This window comes from Macrotis lagotis, chromosome 6 (assembly GCF_037893015.1).
Source record: "Macrotis lagotis isolate mMagLag1 chromosome 6, bilby.v1.9.chrom.fasta, whole genome shotgun sequence".
Classification (NCBI taxonomy): domain Eukaryota; kingdom Metazoa; phylum Chordata; class Mammalia; order Peramelemorphia; family Peramelidae; genus Macrotis; species Macrotis lagotis.
The window spans coordinates 180,976,445-180,996,363 of record NC_133663.1 but is presented as its reverse complement, the minus strand read 5'-3'; the positions used below and the strand labels follow the sequence as shown (position 1 = coordinate 180,996,363).

Here is a 19,919-nt window from a genome sequence, read left to right as displayed (position 1 = left end):
TCCCAAAGGACATTAAGTTCTCAAATGAAGACTTGTAAAGAACAATTGTAGTTAAATATCAATTAAAATATTTCCATAACTCTTGCTTATTTTGAAGTCAGCTGCAGCTAAGAAACATGTTCCTATTCTAGCAAAAGAAAGGATTATGATATTTAATTTTTTTAAAAGTTGCTAATTTTTTATTTGTTTGTTAATGTCACAATTACACTTGTGCAATTAGATATTTTTTCTCTTAAATTTTTTTGGGGATTTTTTCCCCCTTCCTTTTGACTAATCTTTTCCAATGGCTTAGGAACAATGTGTTCCTTTTCAAAAAATATTATTTCATATGGCTGGAAAACTCATGAATAGATTGATATCACCATGAGTGCTCTATATATGATTGGACATTTTGTAAGCCTTCTTGACTTATATGCTCAATGATGAAAAATTAAGACACTAAATTCTGATTTTTTTCTCTGCAGTTTCAAGCATTTGCCATAAGAACTCAGTACCAATTTGGAATTGATGGTCCTGTATCCAAACTTGTGGGGCACATATGCCAACTCTTTCACTTAATCAATGGAAAGGAGTTTTAATTGTTTCTTTAATGTAAGATCTTTCAAATACTTGGTAGCTTTTCAGATAGGGCATGTTCTCGACAGGTTGGGAAGTTAATGAGTTTTTTCTGAAGTGGACACAGATTTGAATTTCTTGAATTATATGAGTTTGTGGGGTTTTCTGGATCAAGTCACAAGTGCCTTTCCATTTTAAATGATTATCTGGAATAGATTAGAGGAAAAATGAAGAATTTGGTCTTCTGGAAACTTGATCAATAATATTTATTTTTAAAGGAAAAGAATATTGAATTCAAAAAAAGTTTAATCATTTACTTTTCGAAAGGGTACGTCTTGTAGAACTTCTATAAGTTTATAGGAAGAGAGGGACGTGCATATTAATGATAGAAGCCAAAATATATTTCTGGGAATAAGTTTTCTTTTCTATGCTTTATAAATGTAGCTTTAAAAATTGTTGTTTACAATAGATCCCCTGAAGCTGCAACTGGTTTCTAGTTACATTTTATAATATTAAATGTCTGAACACAGCTGAACAGACAGCAGGAGGTAACACAACTTGGCAAGAAAGAAGTACATGGTAGAAGTGGCTGTCATATTTCATAATGTTATATAGTAGAATGATAGAGTTATTTGTATGGGCCCGGACTATTTCCCATTTCCCCTCCCCTCCACTCCCTTATCAAATAAAGCATGTCTTCTTAGCAACTGAAAGAGTCCCATTTGACAGAAAGTATCTATTGTTTCCCAAGCTGTTCCAAAAGAGAAGAGCTATATTAAATTAGCCAGAAATGAACATCTGGGCCAGGCTTCACAAAATTCCAAAAGAAACAATGATACCATGTGGTTGGAGCATCTGCCTGATACATATGGTAAATTCACTCAGTAGGAATCTGTGACATTAGACAGTACTTCTCATAAAGCCATCTTGGATGGTTTTTGAGGAGCCATGGAACTCAGGTAAGAAGGCACTGGACTGAAACTGAACAAAAGGAGGTGAAATCCTTTGGATGTAGACCAATAAAGTTGATTTGATTCATGGAAAAATTCTTTAATATATTAAAGGGGATGGTTTACAATACTCAGAAAGGGAAACTAATGATGAAGAGCCATCATGGAATCAGCATGGTTTCTGATAAACTAATCACATTTCCTTTTTAGAGAAGGTTCCTAGAATTAGGTTACTAGGTCAAAGGAAATAACCTTTTTTTATGCCTAAATTTCAGTTAAGTCATTGGACATTTGGTGCAGCCTAGATGAAAGTATAATTTAGGGGGATTAGGAAATTGTTGAGTGACCAGAACCAAAGACTAGCGATAAATATATTGATCTGGACAGTTTCAGTGAACTATGCACTCAAAGATTCGACAACCACAGAATCCAAAAAAAGATAATATATCTAAAGCTGCAATAACAAAGGTATGATGTTCAGAATGAAAATCTACCCCTGGCCCAAATTTAACTATTGATTTCAGTTTGGGGCATAATCTTTTTTTTTTCTTTTAAATTTATTTAAGGCAATGGGGTTAAGTGGCTTGCCCAAGGTCACACAGTTAGGTAATTATTAAATGTTTGAAGTCTTATTTGAACTCAGGTCCTCCTGACTCCAGGGCGAGTGCTCTATCCACTGTGCCACCTAGCTACCTCCTGGGGCATGATCTTTTTAAAAGAAAACTGACCAGGGGCAGTTAAGGGACATAGTGGATAGAGCACCTGCCCTGGAGTCAGGAGGACCTGAGTTCAAATCCGGCCTCAGACACTTAATAATTACCTAGCTGTGTGGCCTTGGGCAAACCACTTAACACCATTTTCCTTGCAAAAACTTGAAAACAAAGGAAACTGACCAGTTTGTCAGATGACTGTGTGACCAAGAAGGTGACAGACCAGTAAAATATAAGAAATTAAAATCAGTTGAAGGAAGTGGGGATATTTAGCCTTGGGAAGAGAAAACTCTGAGACATGGCAGACATTTTCAAGTATTTAAACATTTGAATGGAAGATGGATGAAACTTGTCCTGCTTGGTCTCAGAGGAAAGACTAGGAACAATGTGTGGAAATTGCAGATAGACAAATTTTGATTTGATTTAAGAGGGATAAAAACCCCTCATAATTATGGTTGTTTAAAAGTGGAATGGATTGCCTACAGAGGCAGTGTATTTGTTGATACTAGAGGTCTTCAAGCAAAGTCTGGATGACCACCTGTTGGAAATTTTAGTTTAATTGTAGGATTCACTAACTTCTGGGTCCTTTTCAACTGTAATCCTGTAATTCTGAGACCTTCTCTATGTTTTAAATTATGGATTGGGAGAGGAATACCAACTTTTGTCTCCATCCTTATGTTATTATTCCTCTATGATACATATATATATATATTTTTTTTTTTTCAGAATTCCATCAATAATTAATAATTAGGTGTTGTGGACCTTTGAAGCAATATCAGTGCCTCAGCATAGGTTTGGAGAATGTGTATAGGAACCAGTAAGTAGGAATCCAAAGGTATTATATCATGGAATCCACTTATGATAAAAACCAAGTGAGAAGACATAAGAGTTAATAAAACCAAGATTCCTAAGTTATAGACCATAACCATTGTGTGGTATCAGAATCCATTAGAAGCAGGTGAAGGATGAGCCTTGAAGAATAACTCAAAAAATGCCAGTTGTATTAGCCTTATAATTACAGGATGGAAATAAGGATCCTAACATGAAATTAGTTTTTGGTATATCATTAATTTCTAGTTATCTTCCAGTGGTTTATTGACATGGTTCTTAATTTGTCTTGGAAGTCAATGCCCAGAATGATCTCCAGGAAGGGACTTATACTTCTTTCCTAGGTCTTTTAAAGTTGCTTGAAAAGAGCTCAAATTGAGACTGTACCTCATGGCAATTCCTTTCCCTTGGTACTATACTCCTTGATTAAACTATATCCTTGTCTCCAATGAAACATTTTCTAAGTAACAAGGTAGAACAAGAAGGGACAGAAGAAGTCTACATTACTAAACTAGATTAAAGTGATTACATGTGGATGTCAATTCTCTGTGTTTGTGCTCCTTTCTGTTAGCATGGAGAATTGAGGATCTAATGTAAAAAAGACTCTGAAATGCCTTTCAGAGTTATGTTTATGTTTGATTAGAGTACCTTCCTACTGAAATCATGGATTCAATTTATATACAGAAGAAGTATTATTGCTATGCTCTGTGATCATAAACTCAGTTCTCAGCCCCATTCAGCTGTTTTTATAAATTCATACTGTTAGTCCAAATGGGATCACAGAAATATGTTTATGGATATATTATTATTATTATTAGTTATAATAGTGTATTTTTTAAATATCAAAGTCATTTCTAGATAGACTTCTATTGTCACTACCACTCATGTGATTAGTGCCATGAAGGGATGAGTAACTAAAATATTCCTTGCAAAATGAATCAGTTTTTCATACTGGCTTCTATGTAATTTAAAAGAAAATAAATTATAAGTAAACTATATTTCATTTAAAAAAAGACTTTACATGAGGGCTAGATATATATAATACTTTTTTTCTTAGAATGGTCAAAAATCTGTCTAAAGAACACATTTTAACATGTTTGTCTAATTTAAAACAAAAAACAGCAAACATTAAAATGGGTATTATTAATGTATGGATTAAATATAAAGAAATAGTAGGTTGCATTTTATTTTGGTGATATTATGGGATGCAGTATTAAAAATCAGATTCAGTCTGCAAGAAATTTCATTAATCTAACTTTCCCTTGGAAATGGGCCAATGGATTTACATATTAAAGAGATAGGACAATTTGATAATCAATGAGTGAGCTAGAAGAAGTGAGCTGAGCTATTCCTATAATAACCTTGGTTATCCATCTATGGCTAAAAGATGTAGAACTTTGAAGCTGAGCTCAGAAAGTTAGGAAATGAAGAAGCAAAGAGAACAATGGAACAACTTAAATGACTTAAATTTTATGGAAGTAAACAAATGAAGGATGTCTTGATCCACATCATTCTGAAAGGGACTGAAGAGAAAAGAGAGCTAACAGTATTGAACACTTGAATAGTGTTTTAAATGTTTCCCATTTATGTGTATGTGTGTGTGTGTGTATGTGTGTGCAAAGATACAGAAAAGACTCATTTTGGTGACCCACACTTACATTTTCTCCTTGTTCTCCAGTTTCACCATTGAAGCCTGGTGGACCCTGAATTGGCAAAATAATATTATCAGTAATGGTCCCAAATTTGTCACCAGGAAAGACAATATATTATGTCAGACACTATTATAGGACACTCTTTTCCTCTCCTCTCAAAAATCTAAACTTTTAAATGGCCTTTAACTTTAAAAAAGATAACAGCTTCAAAACATGATATGTTCAGTATAAAACTAGTTCTGTGTGGTGAGAAATAAATGCCAATGAACTACTGGGTGTGAAACACAGCAAGAAGGTATCAGAGAACCACACCATAGGTGTCTGTGTGAACTTCCATTTTGGTGAAGATATCCCATTTACACCTGGAGGGATAGATGAAACTTATTTCATATCCTGTATATTTTAATATCAGACTAGTGGATGTATCTTGGAAATCATTTCATTTTTGAAGAAAAGGACATGTGTCAAAGAATCTTTAGTTTTACTGAATTAAAAATTTTTTGTTAGTTTTATAGCTAATATCTTGGTTAGCCTTTTCATTTATTTCCTCCAAAAACATATCTCATTCTTTTGTTCTAGTCTCTTCAACTTGGAAGGAAACCCAGTACAAAGTTATATATTCCCATTGCAATTATCTTAACCTATATGATAACAGAAGTGTGGGAATCAGTGGTTAGGAGAATTATTCTGCAGAGATTCTTTATATATTGGAAGACAATATGCACATTCAAATTAGGATACAAATATAGTATTGCTCTAAATGCTAAGAATATTCTTCAGTGTGCCAAAGTTTTTTCTGAGAAAGAAACATTATAACTTCTGTAGGAATAAAATAATTATTCAGGTTTCCTTTCATGTGAATTATTTCTTAGCAACCTGCCAGATATATTCAATTAGAAAAAAATATTCTAAGAATACCTGAAAAACTTCTGGATCAAATTTCTGTAGAGTTCTCAAAGAAGAGTAAAAAACTATTGAGGTCAATTCTCCCAAATTATGGAGTTAGGCACATAGTATAATTAGTGTGATACAAGAGCATGGAGGAAAATTGATTATAGAAATATACAGACTACAAAAATGAAAGACTCCATTTATTCTTTTAGAATTTTGTTTACTTTAGGAACAAACTTTCTCATATAATCTACCCTTACATGGGGGTCAGTGGAGAGACCCCATAGCTCAAAAATGTCTTGAATTTTTGTTTTTTGATTGCAAAGCTAGAAAATCAGTAAAACACTTCTGTCTTTTACTTCCATATGCCACTAAAATTAGATTTTTAAAATATACATATTTATAAAGTGACTGATTTACCCGTGGTCCTGGAAAACCCATTATACCTTCTTCACCTTTTCCTGAAATTCCCTAGGGGAATAAGAATATAGATGAATTAGTATATGATCTAGCAAATAGAAGACTAATTGGTGGTGTGATTGATCCTTCACTTTTCCAGAAGCCTTCAATATATTTTTTTTTTAACTGCAAGTGTTACCAATTTAACCTTCATAGAATCTCTAGGCTGAATCAATTCCCCCTGGTTTTTCTTTACAATACCCCAGAAATCTCTTCACCTGGATGTTCACTCCACCCCAAATCTCACTCACCCTTTGGAAATATCCTCCATCCCAGTAATCTCTTGCTCTGACTTATTCCACCCAGAAAGTTCATTTTAAGGAGGAGTTTCAGGTGGGAACATCCTAGACTTTCTCTTACAATGCCTGTGTACTGAATGCTTTTATCTCCCACCACCATCACCTTTTCAGCTTTCTTTTTCTATGTTGGCTTTTCCATTAGAAGGTAAATTCCTTGTGAGCATATAATTTTTCTGCTTGTACTAGGAAAATAAAATGAGCTTCATAAATGCTTGTTGATCTATTACTATAATTCTCCTATAATGTGACATGTTTTAGACTAGAATTAGAAGTTATTGAGACTTTCCGGTAGAACATATAAACCCATTGAAGATGGGTTTTATGACCCGAGTGCCTAGAATAGACCTTGGTACACAGTACATAATAAATACAAGTTAAATTAATTCATTAAAAACCATTACATTGATCTCAGACATTTGACACTTGCTTGTGTTCATGACTTCTAGATATTTCAATATTTTAATTAAGAAAAACTCAAATAACAGAATTTTTAAATAGTAAGCTATGTATAAAGATATTTTACAGCTAACTTACTTTCCTGCCTGGGTCTCCTTGGCTTCCTCTTTCACCCTATAAAAAACATGCAAAAAGTAAGACAATGAATAAACCAACAACTAAAATATTTCAAAATATGTCAGATTTTATTGTATGAAATGCCATGTACTTAAGAAAATGATTATTTTGGGGAAATTGTTAACTTGAATAATAACATGAACTGAAAAAGACTGTAATAATTTATAATTAGGAGTCATGGGCATGTGATTTATGAACTTTATGAGTTTATGTTAATAAAATTAAAAAATTTGTTTGGGTGTCTTTGTAAAATATCTGATATATCCAAAATTATAAAATTTGATGAACTATTTAAAGCATATCTATGGTAAAATGTTAATATTAGTCATCTTATGCTCTACTGCATCTATATTTGAATCATTGTGGAAGCTATATACTCAAGAGAAATCTTAAATTATAATTATTATAATTAAAATTTAATTTTTGAAAAGTTAATTTGATGCAAAGACATAAATTCGCTACCCTGAATATAAGAACTTTAAGATTAGCTTCTGTTTGAAATTATTCTTGTCCTTGTTCTCCATTAGTGGGGATAAGTGAAATTTGAGGATTATTATTCTCTTTCATGAGGATTCTCTATCCTTCAGAAAAAAACAAAAATAGATTTAATCTGCATAATGATATTGTAAAAATAATAATGAATATTAATGTAGCATTTTAAAGTTGTTCAAAATTATTTACATATAATATCTAAATAATCCTCATAATAATTCTTTTATTATTCCCACTTTACAGATGTGGGTACTCAGGTTTAATGACTTGCCCAGGGTCATACAATGCTAGTAACTATCTAAAGTAGAATTTTAACTCAGATCTTTCATTCTCCAACATTAGTACTTTATCACTTTAATATAATGCAAATTTGGAATATTGATTTCATAGTTGTTGGTGTTTTTTAACTAAAATTTCAAAATTTAGTTTTTTTTCTAACAGCTCTGTTGAAGTAAATTGAAATTGACCAGTAATTACTTCTCAGGCATAAAGAAATGTTTTGATATAATGGCAATTGAAGAGCTTCATAAATACTAATTCATTAACTCATATATTCTCTATGCAGTTACTTTTTAATGTCTTAATGTCTGTAGGCAGACCAAGAGTTAAATGGTTATCTCCAAAATTCACTTGATAATTCTCAAAATGGCCAGAATAAAAAAAATGCTAATTCTAATTATGATAATACAATCGTGAACCTGAATACACTTCTTTAATGAAAAAACTTTGTACTTTTACAGTACACCTGTATGTCTTATAAAAGGTTTGATCTGAACATGTTAATTTTATTTCAGATCTCCAAAAGATTCTTATTACAATATGTTATTATTAAGAACTCTAAAGATTGGGTGAAGTGAATTTAACTGACTCAGTGAAAAATTATTGTTCCATAGATAACATTGAGAAAATAGTTTGACTTCATCTTACAGAATTCAATTTTTCACTATAATAATGAAGAACTCTGGATGTAGAGAAATATTGGAATCTTTTTGCATTGGAAACTTTTCTGTACTTGGGGGGAGTGGGACAGTGTTCTATATTCCATGTTGGATCTTCCATGTGAACTTCATTTCCTAAGCTTCTTTGGACTTTGTCAGTAAGGCTGACCTTGGTTACACCCTTTAGGATAGGAGCATGCTCAGTAATGCTGTTCATGCTCCATGAGTGCATTAATCACTCCTTGGGGGCTATCTTTGTGCCATGTGCATTGGAGATTACCTGAAATCAAGTACTAAACCACTCATAAAGCATCACCCTTGTTCCTCCCACCACAGAAATGGCCCCAGACTGGGCCTCTTTTTACCTCCTGGATGGGTTGCTCTGGTTTCTTCTCCTCTTCCTTTCTCTAAACTGGATCCATGTGTTCTGACCCCATGGTCCCAGTTCTATGTGACTGGTTCTATGTTGATCTAAGTTTCCTTTCCTTTCTCCCCCCCCCCCCTTTAACTTGACTATCCCCTCATCTATCTCCTTTAGCTTTACTTTTTTACCCATCTTCTTTCCTCACTTGTTACTATCCCTTTAAAATGACTGTCCTCTTTGTTATTCTTTCAAAACTATATCTTTTTGCTTAATTTTATTATCTTTTTAGAAATTACTATCTACTTGAAAACTACTATCTCCTTTAAGAAACTCACTATCTACCTGCTTCTCAAAAGGACCCCACTTGTGAACTTGCGTAGTAGTTTGTAGACTTTTTGTAGTAACCTGTGAACTTTTGCAGTAACTTGTGAATTAAAGTCCAAGCCTTTCTTACTTTTCTGATTCAGAGATTGGTTAGTTTTTCACAAAAAAAACCCACTTAGATCCTTAAAACCTCTATCCTTGAAGCCCATTTTCTCCTGTCTTTAGGAAAAACTAAATTTGTTCAATTCTTATAAATTAGGCTTAGAATTTTTGTTGTAATCATAGTGATCATTTTCCTATGGCACAACCAGAATTCTAAGAATAATTGTTAGGGAATTGAAATGTCATATTGCCTTGAATTTAACAAAATTTCCATACCATATCAGAGTAGCAGGAATGTTTGATGTCAATACAGTAATTCAGTGGTGTAATATTGAAACAGGGCCCCAAAACTAGCCATGTTGGACTTGAAGATCACACCCTTTGGGACAAGAAAGACTAGTGCATTGAAGGCCACCAATGTACAATGAGTACTGTCTTAGCTCCTTGGATTGTTGTCCTTGTGGCATTTGTATTCCAGGAGAATACCTGGAACCAGGTGCTAAGCAGTATAGAAATACATTTAAGCAAGGTCTTCTGGAGTGGAGCTCTCTCTTTTTTTTCCTCTCTTCTTTGCAGGTTGGTCACTTTCTCTCTCTAAGCTAGAACCATATGCTCCCCTTTTTATGCCACTGGAGAAATATGGGCTCAGCTCAAGGTGGCCAGACTCATTCTAATCTAAGCCCAGTCAGCTCTTATAGCTGGCTTCCTTTCTCTCTTTTCCTCAGGTACTCTGACCTAGAGCTTTGTCCTCAAAGCAGCTTATTGTCTCTCCAGAAAAAAAAGGTTTAATCTGTGAATATTGCAGGCTTGTAAAATAAAAATCTTGAGCTTTTCTACCTCCAGGGCTAGTCTGTGAGTTTTTCACTTCAAAAGAACTCTAGTCTTTATGGGGCTACCACCAATTTCCCTATCATCAATGTCTATTTGGTCCCCTCTTAGAAGATCTACTGTTTCTTTAGAGGAAAGAACATTTGCTCTTTTGTTGTTGAAATTCTTTTTGCTGAACACTATGTGCCCTTGCTCAAGGACACAAAAGATTACAATTTCAAAAGGTTACTTACTTCAGATTATTTACTGAATTTCAATGCAGCACCTTTACCTTATATTGTTCTGGGTACACTATGTTTTCGGTACCAATAGATTGGTCAATTTCTGATGGAAGTCCAGTGGGTCCTGGCCGTCCAATATCACCCTGTTAGGCAATGATAAAGAACAATTTAGCAGTGGAAGTAATAGCTTTAAAAAAATTTTTTTTTCAAGGCAATGGGGTTAAGTGACTTGCCCAAGGTCACACAGATAAGTAAGTATTAAGCATTTGAGGTCACATTTGAATTCAGGTGCTCCTGACTCCAGGGCTGGTGATATATTCACTGCACCACCTAGCTTCCTTGAAGTAATAGCTTTTTTTGGTAAGGCAATGGGGTTAAGTGACTTGCCCAAGGTCACACAGCTAGGTAATTATTAAGTGTCCGATATAGGTTTCTTCTCTGTTACAGTGAAGAATCAGGGTCCTCATTTTAGGTAAATTGACTCAAATGTATGTATTTTCATCAACACGTAATAAAGGAATAATCAGCAATGAAAAGAATTGCTTTTTGAATGTTAAACATAAATAATTTACTTTCAGTTAGCACTTTAATTTGTCATGGTCCTTTACCTTTTCACCCTTTTCGCCATAAAAACCAAGGCCTCTGTTGCCCTGAAAAGAGAAATAATTTTTAGTAGGTAGGTAACACTGAACAAAGGTAAGCTTTGAGGAATGTTCACTAAAGTTCTAATTCTCTGAAACATTACTGGAGGGAAAACTGAAGTTACAGAATATTTTGGCTTTATTTCAATAAAACCGATAGCCAGAAGAGAGTTTCTGATTATTTCCACAAATACTCATCTATACAACATCAGTGTATAAGTACAAATTATTACACATAACTTATTCAGGAACAAAGAGCCACAAAAAATCAGGCAAGGATAAAGTATGCTCTAAAGATGGAGGACTGAAATTAGACAGTTTAGAAAAATAGCATCATAGCTAAATGGTCAGATAGTTCCTACTACCACGAAAACTGCCACCACTCAGCTCAGAAGAGAATTTATCATTTCACTGGCAATCTTTAAGAAGATTCTATAATTTTCTTTTGAAAGTTAGTATTTAAAAGAACTTTAGAGTTAGAAAGTTCTTTATTCTCTCTAAATTACTCTTCATACAATATAAACCTATTTCCTTTTATATATTCCTCCAGGGAGCTTGAGAACAGCTTGAACTATTTACAGGATGAACTGTCATCTATCTTGGACTATTCATTATTTGTTCTCCTCTTAGCCAGTTTTCCTTTTCCCCAACATCTCATAGGACTAATGTTCTTATTCTTCCCACTTTTTTCCCCTTTCATATGCATGGACTTTCTACAACTTTTTCATGTCTATATTACTATATTACTTAGGCTATTTAATCAGTTCTAATATAAGGAAAGAATTCCATCAAGGTTTTTATGATTTTGCTATTCATTGAATTGCATATACATGTGTATATTATACATATGTACATATGTATATATTATACATGTATTTGTATATATTTAGCCATATCTCATTTGTAATACCCCAGAGGGGCAAAAAGAGAAAAATACAATTGTATGCATTAAATGGAAAGATCATTCTTTCTCCCCCCCAAATCCCTTTTCTTTTCTTTTGCTCCCCTAAATTAATGTTTCTCACAAGATCCCATCTGATCTTTGTCTTTTCAATCCATGATTTCTCCCAGATCCATGTGTTTAATGAAGATTATAAACAAATCTTTTCATTAATTTTTGCTTTCACTGTCTTTCCCACCTGGTTAGAAACTTAGATCAAAGCAAACAAATGAAACCAGCCTAGCTTGGAGTTGGATGGATTTCAGATCTTTGCATCTTCTCTGTTTCCTCTCTCTCACCCTCCCTCCCTCCCTCTTTCTCTCTTTTCTTGCTTCATCATCTGGCCTTAGGAGCAACCAGGAAATGACAGTGTCAGGAGGTGAGGAGAGCTGTTTGTATTTGAAGAAGAAAAGGGAGATCTGAAGCTCTGGGGTTAAGCTTGGGGGCTTGGGGGCCGCTTTCTTGGCCAAGGTTGTCCTGTCCTACATCCGCTGCTCTTGGCTCTGGTAATTTCCCATCCTCCTCAAGCTTGCTGCTCCATGGGGATTGTCCAACAGCCAAAGCTTGGAGTTATATTAAACTTCTATTCAATTCATTGAGGGTAGCATCAGTCATGAATTGACCATATAAATGGGAAGTTTTTTTTAGAGGAAGCTTGACATATTTAGAGATCCAAGTCTTGAAGAAATCTCCATGTGATGGTACATGAATATATAAGCCATAAAGTCACTTAAATGTTTTGTAATCCTAGCATCACCCTGTGATGTCATCAGCCTTTTTTAAAAAAATGAAGAATAAACGACAACAATAATACAATAATTCTCACTTTTCCGGAACCTTTGCTAATATATTCATTAATGGAACACATTCTGTTAGAGATCTGTTAGAGATTTATTTAACTAATCAGAGGAGCCCAGATTTACAGCAGGAAGGGACAATCCAGTCCAGTGTCACATAGCTACTGGAGTTTCTTGACTCCAAGTCCAATTCACTACACCACAGTTATGTTTAAGTCAGTATAACTACCAAAGTTCTAACCAAATCTCCTAGCCTGACCTTTCTTATGCACTCCATCATCATGGACTCATAGAATATTAAGAGTTGAGTGAGATTTCAGAGGTCCAACCATCTCATTTTTATAGATGATGATACTGAAGTGAGTTTTTTCCTCTCTAGGAGGAAGTGATCCAGTGATAAAAAGATTGAGACCCTAGTCTGTTATGGAACAACCACAGTAGAGCCATAATTGTGATCAGAAAATGAGAATTTCAGTGGTCCTTCAAAGAAAAATTTCTGTTTGTTCAAATTACCACTAACATATATGTATAAAATATTTCTGCATTTCATTCTGCATTACAGTTGTGACATTTGTGATATGTAACATGAAGTTTTAAAAACTTAGAAAAGAAGCATCCTTTACAACTAAAAAAATATGTCAGCAGGATGGTTCTCTGATTTAAAAAAAAAACCATTAAAATAAATGAGGGAGAAAGGAGAATAAGCAGCAATCCAGTGCCTAATACATTCCAGGTTCTACTTAATACTTTATAAATATCTCATTTTATTCTTACAACAACCTTGTGAAGTAGGTGTTGTTCTTACCCTCATTTTACAGCTGAGGAAATGAAAGCAGGCAGAAGTTAAGTAACTTTAAATGAAGGAAACAAGAAAGATAGAGGCAAAGACAGAGACAGAGGCAGAGACAGAGACAGAGACACTTACTTGCTGTCCTTTTGGTCCTGGAGGCCCAGGAGGTCCCTAGAGAAAGTAAAAGATAATTTGTTAATTAAATTTCCTATAGAAAGGACCTTGACAAAATGTATTGAGATATGATAGAAAAATAATTCAGCTACATATTCAAAATAGATTGCAGCATCCATAGAAGTATATATCACATTTATTTATGTATGGACAGATATCTGAGTAGAAGTAATGAGTAGGGTCATCCAAATGACACAGATGTCCTTTCTAACCTTGAACGGCAGTTTTCAGTTTGGTTTCTATTCCTATTTGTTTTTCCATCTGAGTTCACCAACTAACTGTATTTGCTTGCTCTGTCCCCAGCATTTGATGGTAAGCTCCTCCAGAAAAAGGACCAGATCCTTTAAAATCCATTGTAATTTTTTTTTTAAAAGAAAGATCTTATTTATTTTTGAGTTTTACAATTTTCCCCTTAATCTTGCTTCCCTCCCACCAGTCCCCACAGAAGGCAGTCTGTTAGTCTTTACATGGTTTTCACAGTATACATTGATCTAAATATCCATTGTAATTGTTCACAACAATAAGTATTCCTGACCATAATTCTGAAGGGTGGGTCATTCGTCAGTCAGAGTGTAAAGTGTCATTTTGTAAAGCATATTGGATAAATATTGCATTATCTAAGTAGTAGCATTTTAAATACACTGGAATATAAAGAAATGGAAAGGATGGCTGTATTGGGTTTCTAGAAGGAAAGTCAAAACTTTAGTCAAAACTTCCAGAATCTCCTATTAAAATAGCTGAAAATTATGAATAAAAACATCCATCTGACTTCTTATATGAAACAGAGACATTAAATTTCACCTTCAATCCATAGCCTATTCTTTGTGTGTGGCTGACTGTATATGTACCAGATTATGTATTTGGAAGGTGAGCCACTACCTGATATTCTTGGACTAGTGCCATTAAGAACTTCAGCTATTTAATTTCACAGCTGATGGTTGAATATTAGATTATTACTACAATGTGACAACTACTTAGAAAACAAGTTCCAAACCCTTCTTATTATCAGGCAGACATCAGACAAGATAATCTGAATGGACTCTAACTCATCTTCATATCTTGTTTCAGTATTTAACAATGCTTCTTAATCTGATTTAATTTAAGTCTCCTGTTAGAGTTTAAATCTAGTTTCTCTTGTTTGACACTCTGGAATACCTGAGATCCAGAAAAAGACCAGTCCTCAAAACATTTAGGATTGATGTCTAGTCAGGTTGATTAGTCAATCAAGTGTGTGGTCCCAGGGATTAAGTCAAGTAGGGTGCCTTCTGTGTAAAGGCAAATAATTTTCTTGTTCCTAACCTTCTCCCTTGTATGACTTTAGTAACAAGCCTCATCACATCTCACCATACCACTACTAACAAGATGGTCCACACTACTGGACTACCACTCCACCAAATGATATCCAATCTCCTTTCTCCAAAATGGCCTTGCCATTGTCAAAGTTTGCTTCAAAAAACTCGAGCTTTCTTTCTCCAAAAATACCAGGATCTTGTTTAAGGCACAGTACACAACAGGTAAGTAGTGCTAGTCAAGTATTGCTTTTCACATATCTGTTAAAGTAGCCACCTGCCACCAAACAAAATTTGTTATCCCTACAGTGATTTGGTGACTTAATTTCAAGCCCTACTCAAAATCTTCTTTGGTCAAAATTACAGTTAGAAATGGATTCAGTTTTTAGTTTATTTATTTTTGGCCTTGCTATTTTCTTCAATGACAGGAGGTTTTATAATAAAATATGTGTTGCTATATAGGTAGAGGGCTGTGTAAACGGGAACAAAAGAGAAAACTGAATCAGTGAATTAATTTGACTTACCGGTCGTCCTGGGGCTCCAACAGGACCTATTTTTCCTGGACTGCCAGGATAACCTGGAGGTCCCTACATAAATGTAACAAAAGAATATTTTAAAAGACAAAGAATATTATTTTGAAGAATGTAGTTATTAAAAAATAGTCATAGTATGACTTCTTAAAAAATGAAACTTACTGGTAAACCGATGAAACCAGGTTCGCCCAGATCACCCTAATGAAGATAAAATAAATAAGATGCAGAGTATGACTATTTAAAATATCATTCTATATTGATGTTAATATTTAAAATTATGAGATAGAATACATGACAAACATATTGCAATTTTTTAAGTTTGTTTTTTGCAAGGCAATGTGGTTAAGTGACTTGCCCAAGGTCAAGCAGCTAGATAAATATCTGAAGTCAAATTTGAACTCAAGTCCTAACTCCAGGACTGGCGCTCTATCCACTGTGTCATTGAGCTGCCCCAAATATATATTGCAACTTAATTCAGCCTTGCAATCAAGTACAAATATTCATTTATCAATTCATGATTTTTTAAATACTACTTATTCTCACTTCATATGGTTTACAAATGTTTAAAACACATTATTTCTTATTCTCTAGGCAGAGATTATTGCAATATTTGTTCTGAATAAAGGACTGTAGCAAGACTTCTAGTTCTGCATGATTAATTGGACAGTTATCCCCAACAAGGAGTGCCATTATGAATAAACAAAGAATAAAGTGGCAATTCTTGGGCAAATGCATTAAGAATCATGGAAACAATTCTAATCATCCAAAAATAGAAACCATCTCCACTTGGATATTCCACCCCAACCTCTCACTCAGTATATCTCAAATTTAACATCTGCTCTTCCCCTCAAAATTTTTCTATTCCTGACTTCCTGGTTTCTTTTAATGACACTACTATTCTCCTAATCATATTGGCATGAAACTTCAATTATCTTTGATTTATTGTTTCCCCTACATGTCCATATTCAATCAGTTGTCAAGTCTATTGGGTTTGATTTTTTAAAATACTTTGCACAGCTTTCTTTCCCTTCCTACTCTCTTTGTGATATAAGCACAGTTCATATCATCATTATCTCTTCTCGGTACTATTACAATAGCCACCCAACTGGTCTCTCTTTCTATAGTCTTTCCTCCTTTTAATCCTACCTTTGAATAGCTTTCAAAACAATTTTTGTGATGCTTGATCCTGATCTCTTAAAAATATTTTGATGCATCAATACTTCAAATATGCTCCTGAATTTATCAAGGGCAGACCTACATATACTTATCCATAATTCCTGTTGAATGCTCCTTAATCCAATCAACCTGATTCTATTTGTTCAGATATAACTTAAATGTGATAGATTTCATAATGGGCTCAGACTTTCTTTTTTTTTTTCCAAAACTGATTCGTTATATAAGATCTCCCAAAGCATGTTGAGTTCAAGAATTTTTTAAGAAATAAAATTGCATATTACACTGGTGGGTGGTATTATGTGTAGATGCCCAATTTATAATGCACAAAAGCCCCAAATACTATCAAAAACAGCTTCCTTCTCAAAGCTGTCACAAAAAAAGATCGAAAGTCATAATGCTTTTGTTCCGTCATTTCAGATGTGTCTGACTCTTTGACCCCCATTTGGTTTTTTTTTTTTTGCAAGGCAATGGGGTTAAGTGACTTGCCCAAGTCCATAAAACTAGTTAATTAAGTGTCTGAGACCGGATTTGAACTCAGGTCCTCCTGACTCCAGGGCTGGTACTCTATCCACTGTGCCACCAAGCTGCCCCTGAGGCTATATTTGAATTCAGGAAGATGAGTCTTTCTGATTCCAGACCTGGTATTCTATCCACTGTACCATCTTGCTGCCCTCAAGTAAAAATATCTAATATATTCTTTTTTGATGGTATATATATTTCTAATGTTATTTTTGGTAACAGGATTATTCTTTTTTTGGGGGGGGGTTGCAAGGCAAATGGGGTTAAGTGGCTTGCCCAAGGCCACACAGCTAGGTAATTATTAAGTGTCTGAGACCGGATTTGAACCCAGGTACTCCTGACTCCAAGGCCGGTGCTTTATCCACTGTGCCACCTAGCTGCCCCGACAGGATTATTCTTGATGGAAATTATGCACAGGGGCTTTAATTAGACAAACTCAAGAAATGTTTATTTAGTGCCTGTTTCAACACACTACAACTTTGTGTTAAGGATGAGTGAGATACAAGTTCTGATAGGATCATGGCCCTTGTTCTCATGGATTTTGTAATTTAGTGGAAGATATGACTGTAAGAGGAGGAATAATAACCAGGGTAGAAAATAATAAAAGAATTAGTATTACATTACATATTAAACAAAATACTACTGGAGGGAGGGAAAATCCCAGGGAGAAAATAGCATTTTCTTGGGGCATAAGGGAGTGCTTCTGGAAAAAGATGGAATATGAGATGAATTTTAAATAACAGGGGGTTAAGGGATAGCTAGGTGGCACAGTGGATAAGGCACTTGCTCTGGAGAAAGGAGGACCTAAGTTCAAAGCCAGCCTCAGACACTTAATAATTATTGTATGACCTTAAGGCAAATCATTTAATCCCATTGCTTTGCAAAAAAGGCAGGGGATTAATAGAAAGAGAATCAGGGAATTCTAGGAATGGGAAGCAATATGAACCAAGACACAAAAACAGGCCAAGTGTGAAGCTCTGTATGGGTAATTAGAATGCTATAATTGTTTAGATGCAAAATTGTCTGGAAAATGGGGTGTAAAGGATGCAGAAAGGAGTGGGAAGGCAGTGACTCAAGGCCTTTAATTATAGATAAAGGACTGTCAACTGTGCTTAGTATTCTAAAGAAAATCACTGCAAAGATTTTGAATAGAGAACGATATATAATTTCCATGGTAGTATGAAGGATTATTTATTTATTTATCATTTATTTATTTGATTGTTTGTTTGTTTGTTTTGGTTTTTGCCAGGTAATGGGATTAAGTGACTTGCCAAAGGTCACACAGCTAATTAAGTATTAAATGTCTGAGGCTGGATTGAACTCAGGTCCTCCTGACTCCAGGGTTTGTGCTTAGACCACTGTTACCCTATGAAGGATTATTTAGAGCAGAAGTGGGGTGATAGGCTAAGAGACTACTGCAATAACTGACATGGAAGGTGGTAATGAAGGTCTGTACTAACATGGTGGTAGTAGGAATAAGGAGGATGGGATGAGCAAATGTAGAAATCAAGTTAAGGTTAATCCTTCTAATGTAATTCATTAAGCATTTTAAGAATTATGCATGAGTGGATGAAAAAAGTAGTTGAAGCAGTTCTTCACATAATCTAGTAGAAGCTACCAAGGAAGGATGTTTGAGAAAGTCAAATAAATTTCTTTGTATCGATAGTCAATTTCATGAACACTTTTGAGTGAAACTATTAAATTTGATTTTTCTCTTTATTTGAATTCATCCTAAGGTAGGATCTAGAGAAACAAGAAACTTAGGGAAATACAATAGCTTTGTCTACAACTGTGCTTTGCATCAATCTGAGACTCTGGTAATGCTATTCAATCTCAGTCTGACATATAGTATAAGCATGAAAGAAAAAGAAGCTTTTTATGTTTTCCCCAGTCTGATCATCATAGGATTGCCTTTCTACTTTCTTTGGAGTGCTATGAATTCCCAGCATATATCCCATATTCAAATATGAGTATAGCAATGCATTCCAAATGGAAATATGTTTTGATTATTTCCTCTTTAGATTCTTTCACCACTGTCTTTTCCCACTATGTAATATAAACTATAGTAATTGGCTATTTAATTCAATGCAATGGGTCTTGTGTTAAGCTTCATACAGTATTGATTGTATACTTACCCTGTATTTATCTCGTTCAGCCTGAGAAAATGCATAAGGTTCACCTTTTTGACCTTTGGGTCCTTGTGGTCCCTAAATAAGCAAATAGATAAATCATCAAATAAGATAAAAAATAAAGCATACAACCACGCTAAAAACAAATGTGCATAAAAACAGATAGTAATGTTTTTTTTTTTTACTTTCATGAACCTAAAATCTTCAGTTTCCACTTCTGTAGACAATATCTAGCTATATGAATTTTCTGAATATTAGTCTCTTAGTAAATGTAGAAAATCAATCACATTTCTTTTTAAAAAAGATTAAGGGCTCTTCTTAGTTGATCTCCTAATGGTCTAGAAGAATTAATAGTATATTCTAAGCCTCTTACTCATGGGGAAGAATCTGAGTTATTATTTCAAAGATAATATTTCCTGCCAATACAATCTATATAAGGAGGTGTATAGGGCTGTTTTTGTGGGCGCGCGTGCAGGAAATTCAATCATTAATTATGTTTTACAAAATGGGAAAGGGGAACATGAGATGGAAGTATGTTGAAACATTAATAGAGTACTTTATGAATATGCTTTAAATAAAATTTAAATCCTAATACTTCCAAAGATTTAGGATTCCATCAGTGTCAGCATTCTCCTCAATAATACAGACTATCCCCATTTTGCAATTAGTAAATCATTTCCATGAAATGTTGGCAAAAAAAAAAATAAAAATTCATTACTTAGTGGCCCACTTTCTGGTCATAAAT

The 19,919-nt window shown here is 34.3% G+C and overlaps 1 protein-coding gene across 2 annotated transcripts in view; it reads right to left on the bottom strand.

Moving 5' to 3' along the window:
• COL4A2 (collagen type IV alpha 2 chain) overlaps window positions 1–19,919 on the bottom strand; it is a 273,441-nt gene that overhangs the window by 92,086 nt on the left and 161,436 nt on the right. For both annotated transcript variants that reach the window (XM_074192025.1, XM_074192024.1), the window contains exons 8-16: window positions 19,181–19,252; window positions 15,513–15,548; window positions 15,342–15,404; window positions 13,490–13,525; window positions 10,795–10,836; window positions 10,237–10,329; window positions 6,879–6,914; window positions 6,007–6,057; window positions 4,702–4,746 (exon numbers count right to left, since the gene is read on the bottom strand). In XM_074192025.1, coding sequence (XP_074048126.1) covers window positions 4,702–4,746; window positions 6,007–6,057; window positions 6,879–6,914; window positions 10,237–10,329; window positions 10,795–10,836; window positions 13,490–13,525; window positions 15,342–15,404; window positions 15,513–15,548; window positions 19,181–19,252 — 474 coding nt within the window. The remainder of the gene's footprint in view (window positions 1–4,701; window positions 4,747–6,006; window positions 6,058–6,878; window positions 6,915–10,236; window positions 10,330–10,794; window positions 10,837–13,489; window positions 13,526–15,341; window positions 15,405–15,512; window positions 15,549–19,180; window positions 19,253–19,919) is intronic.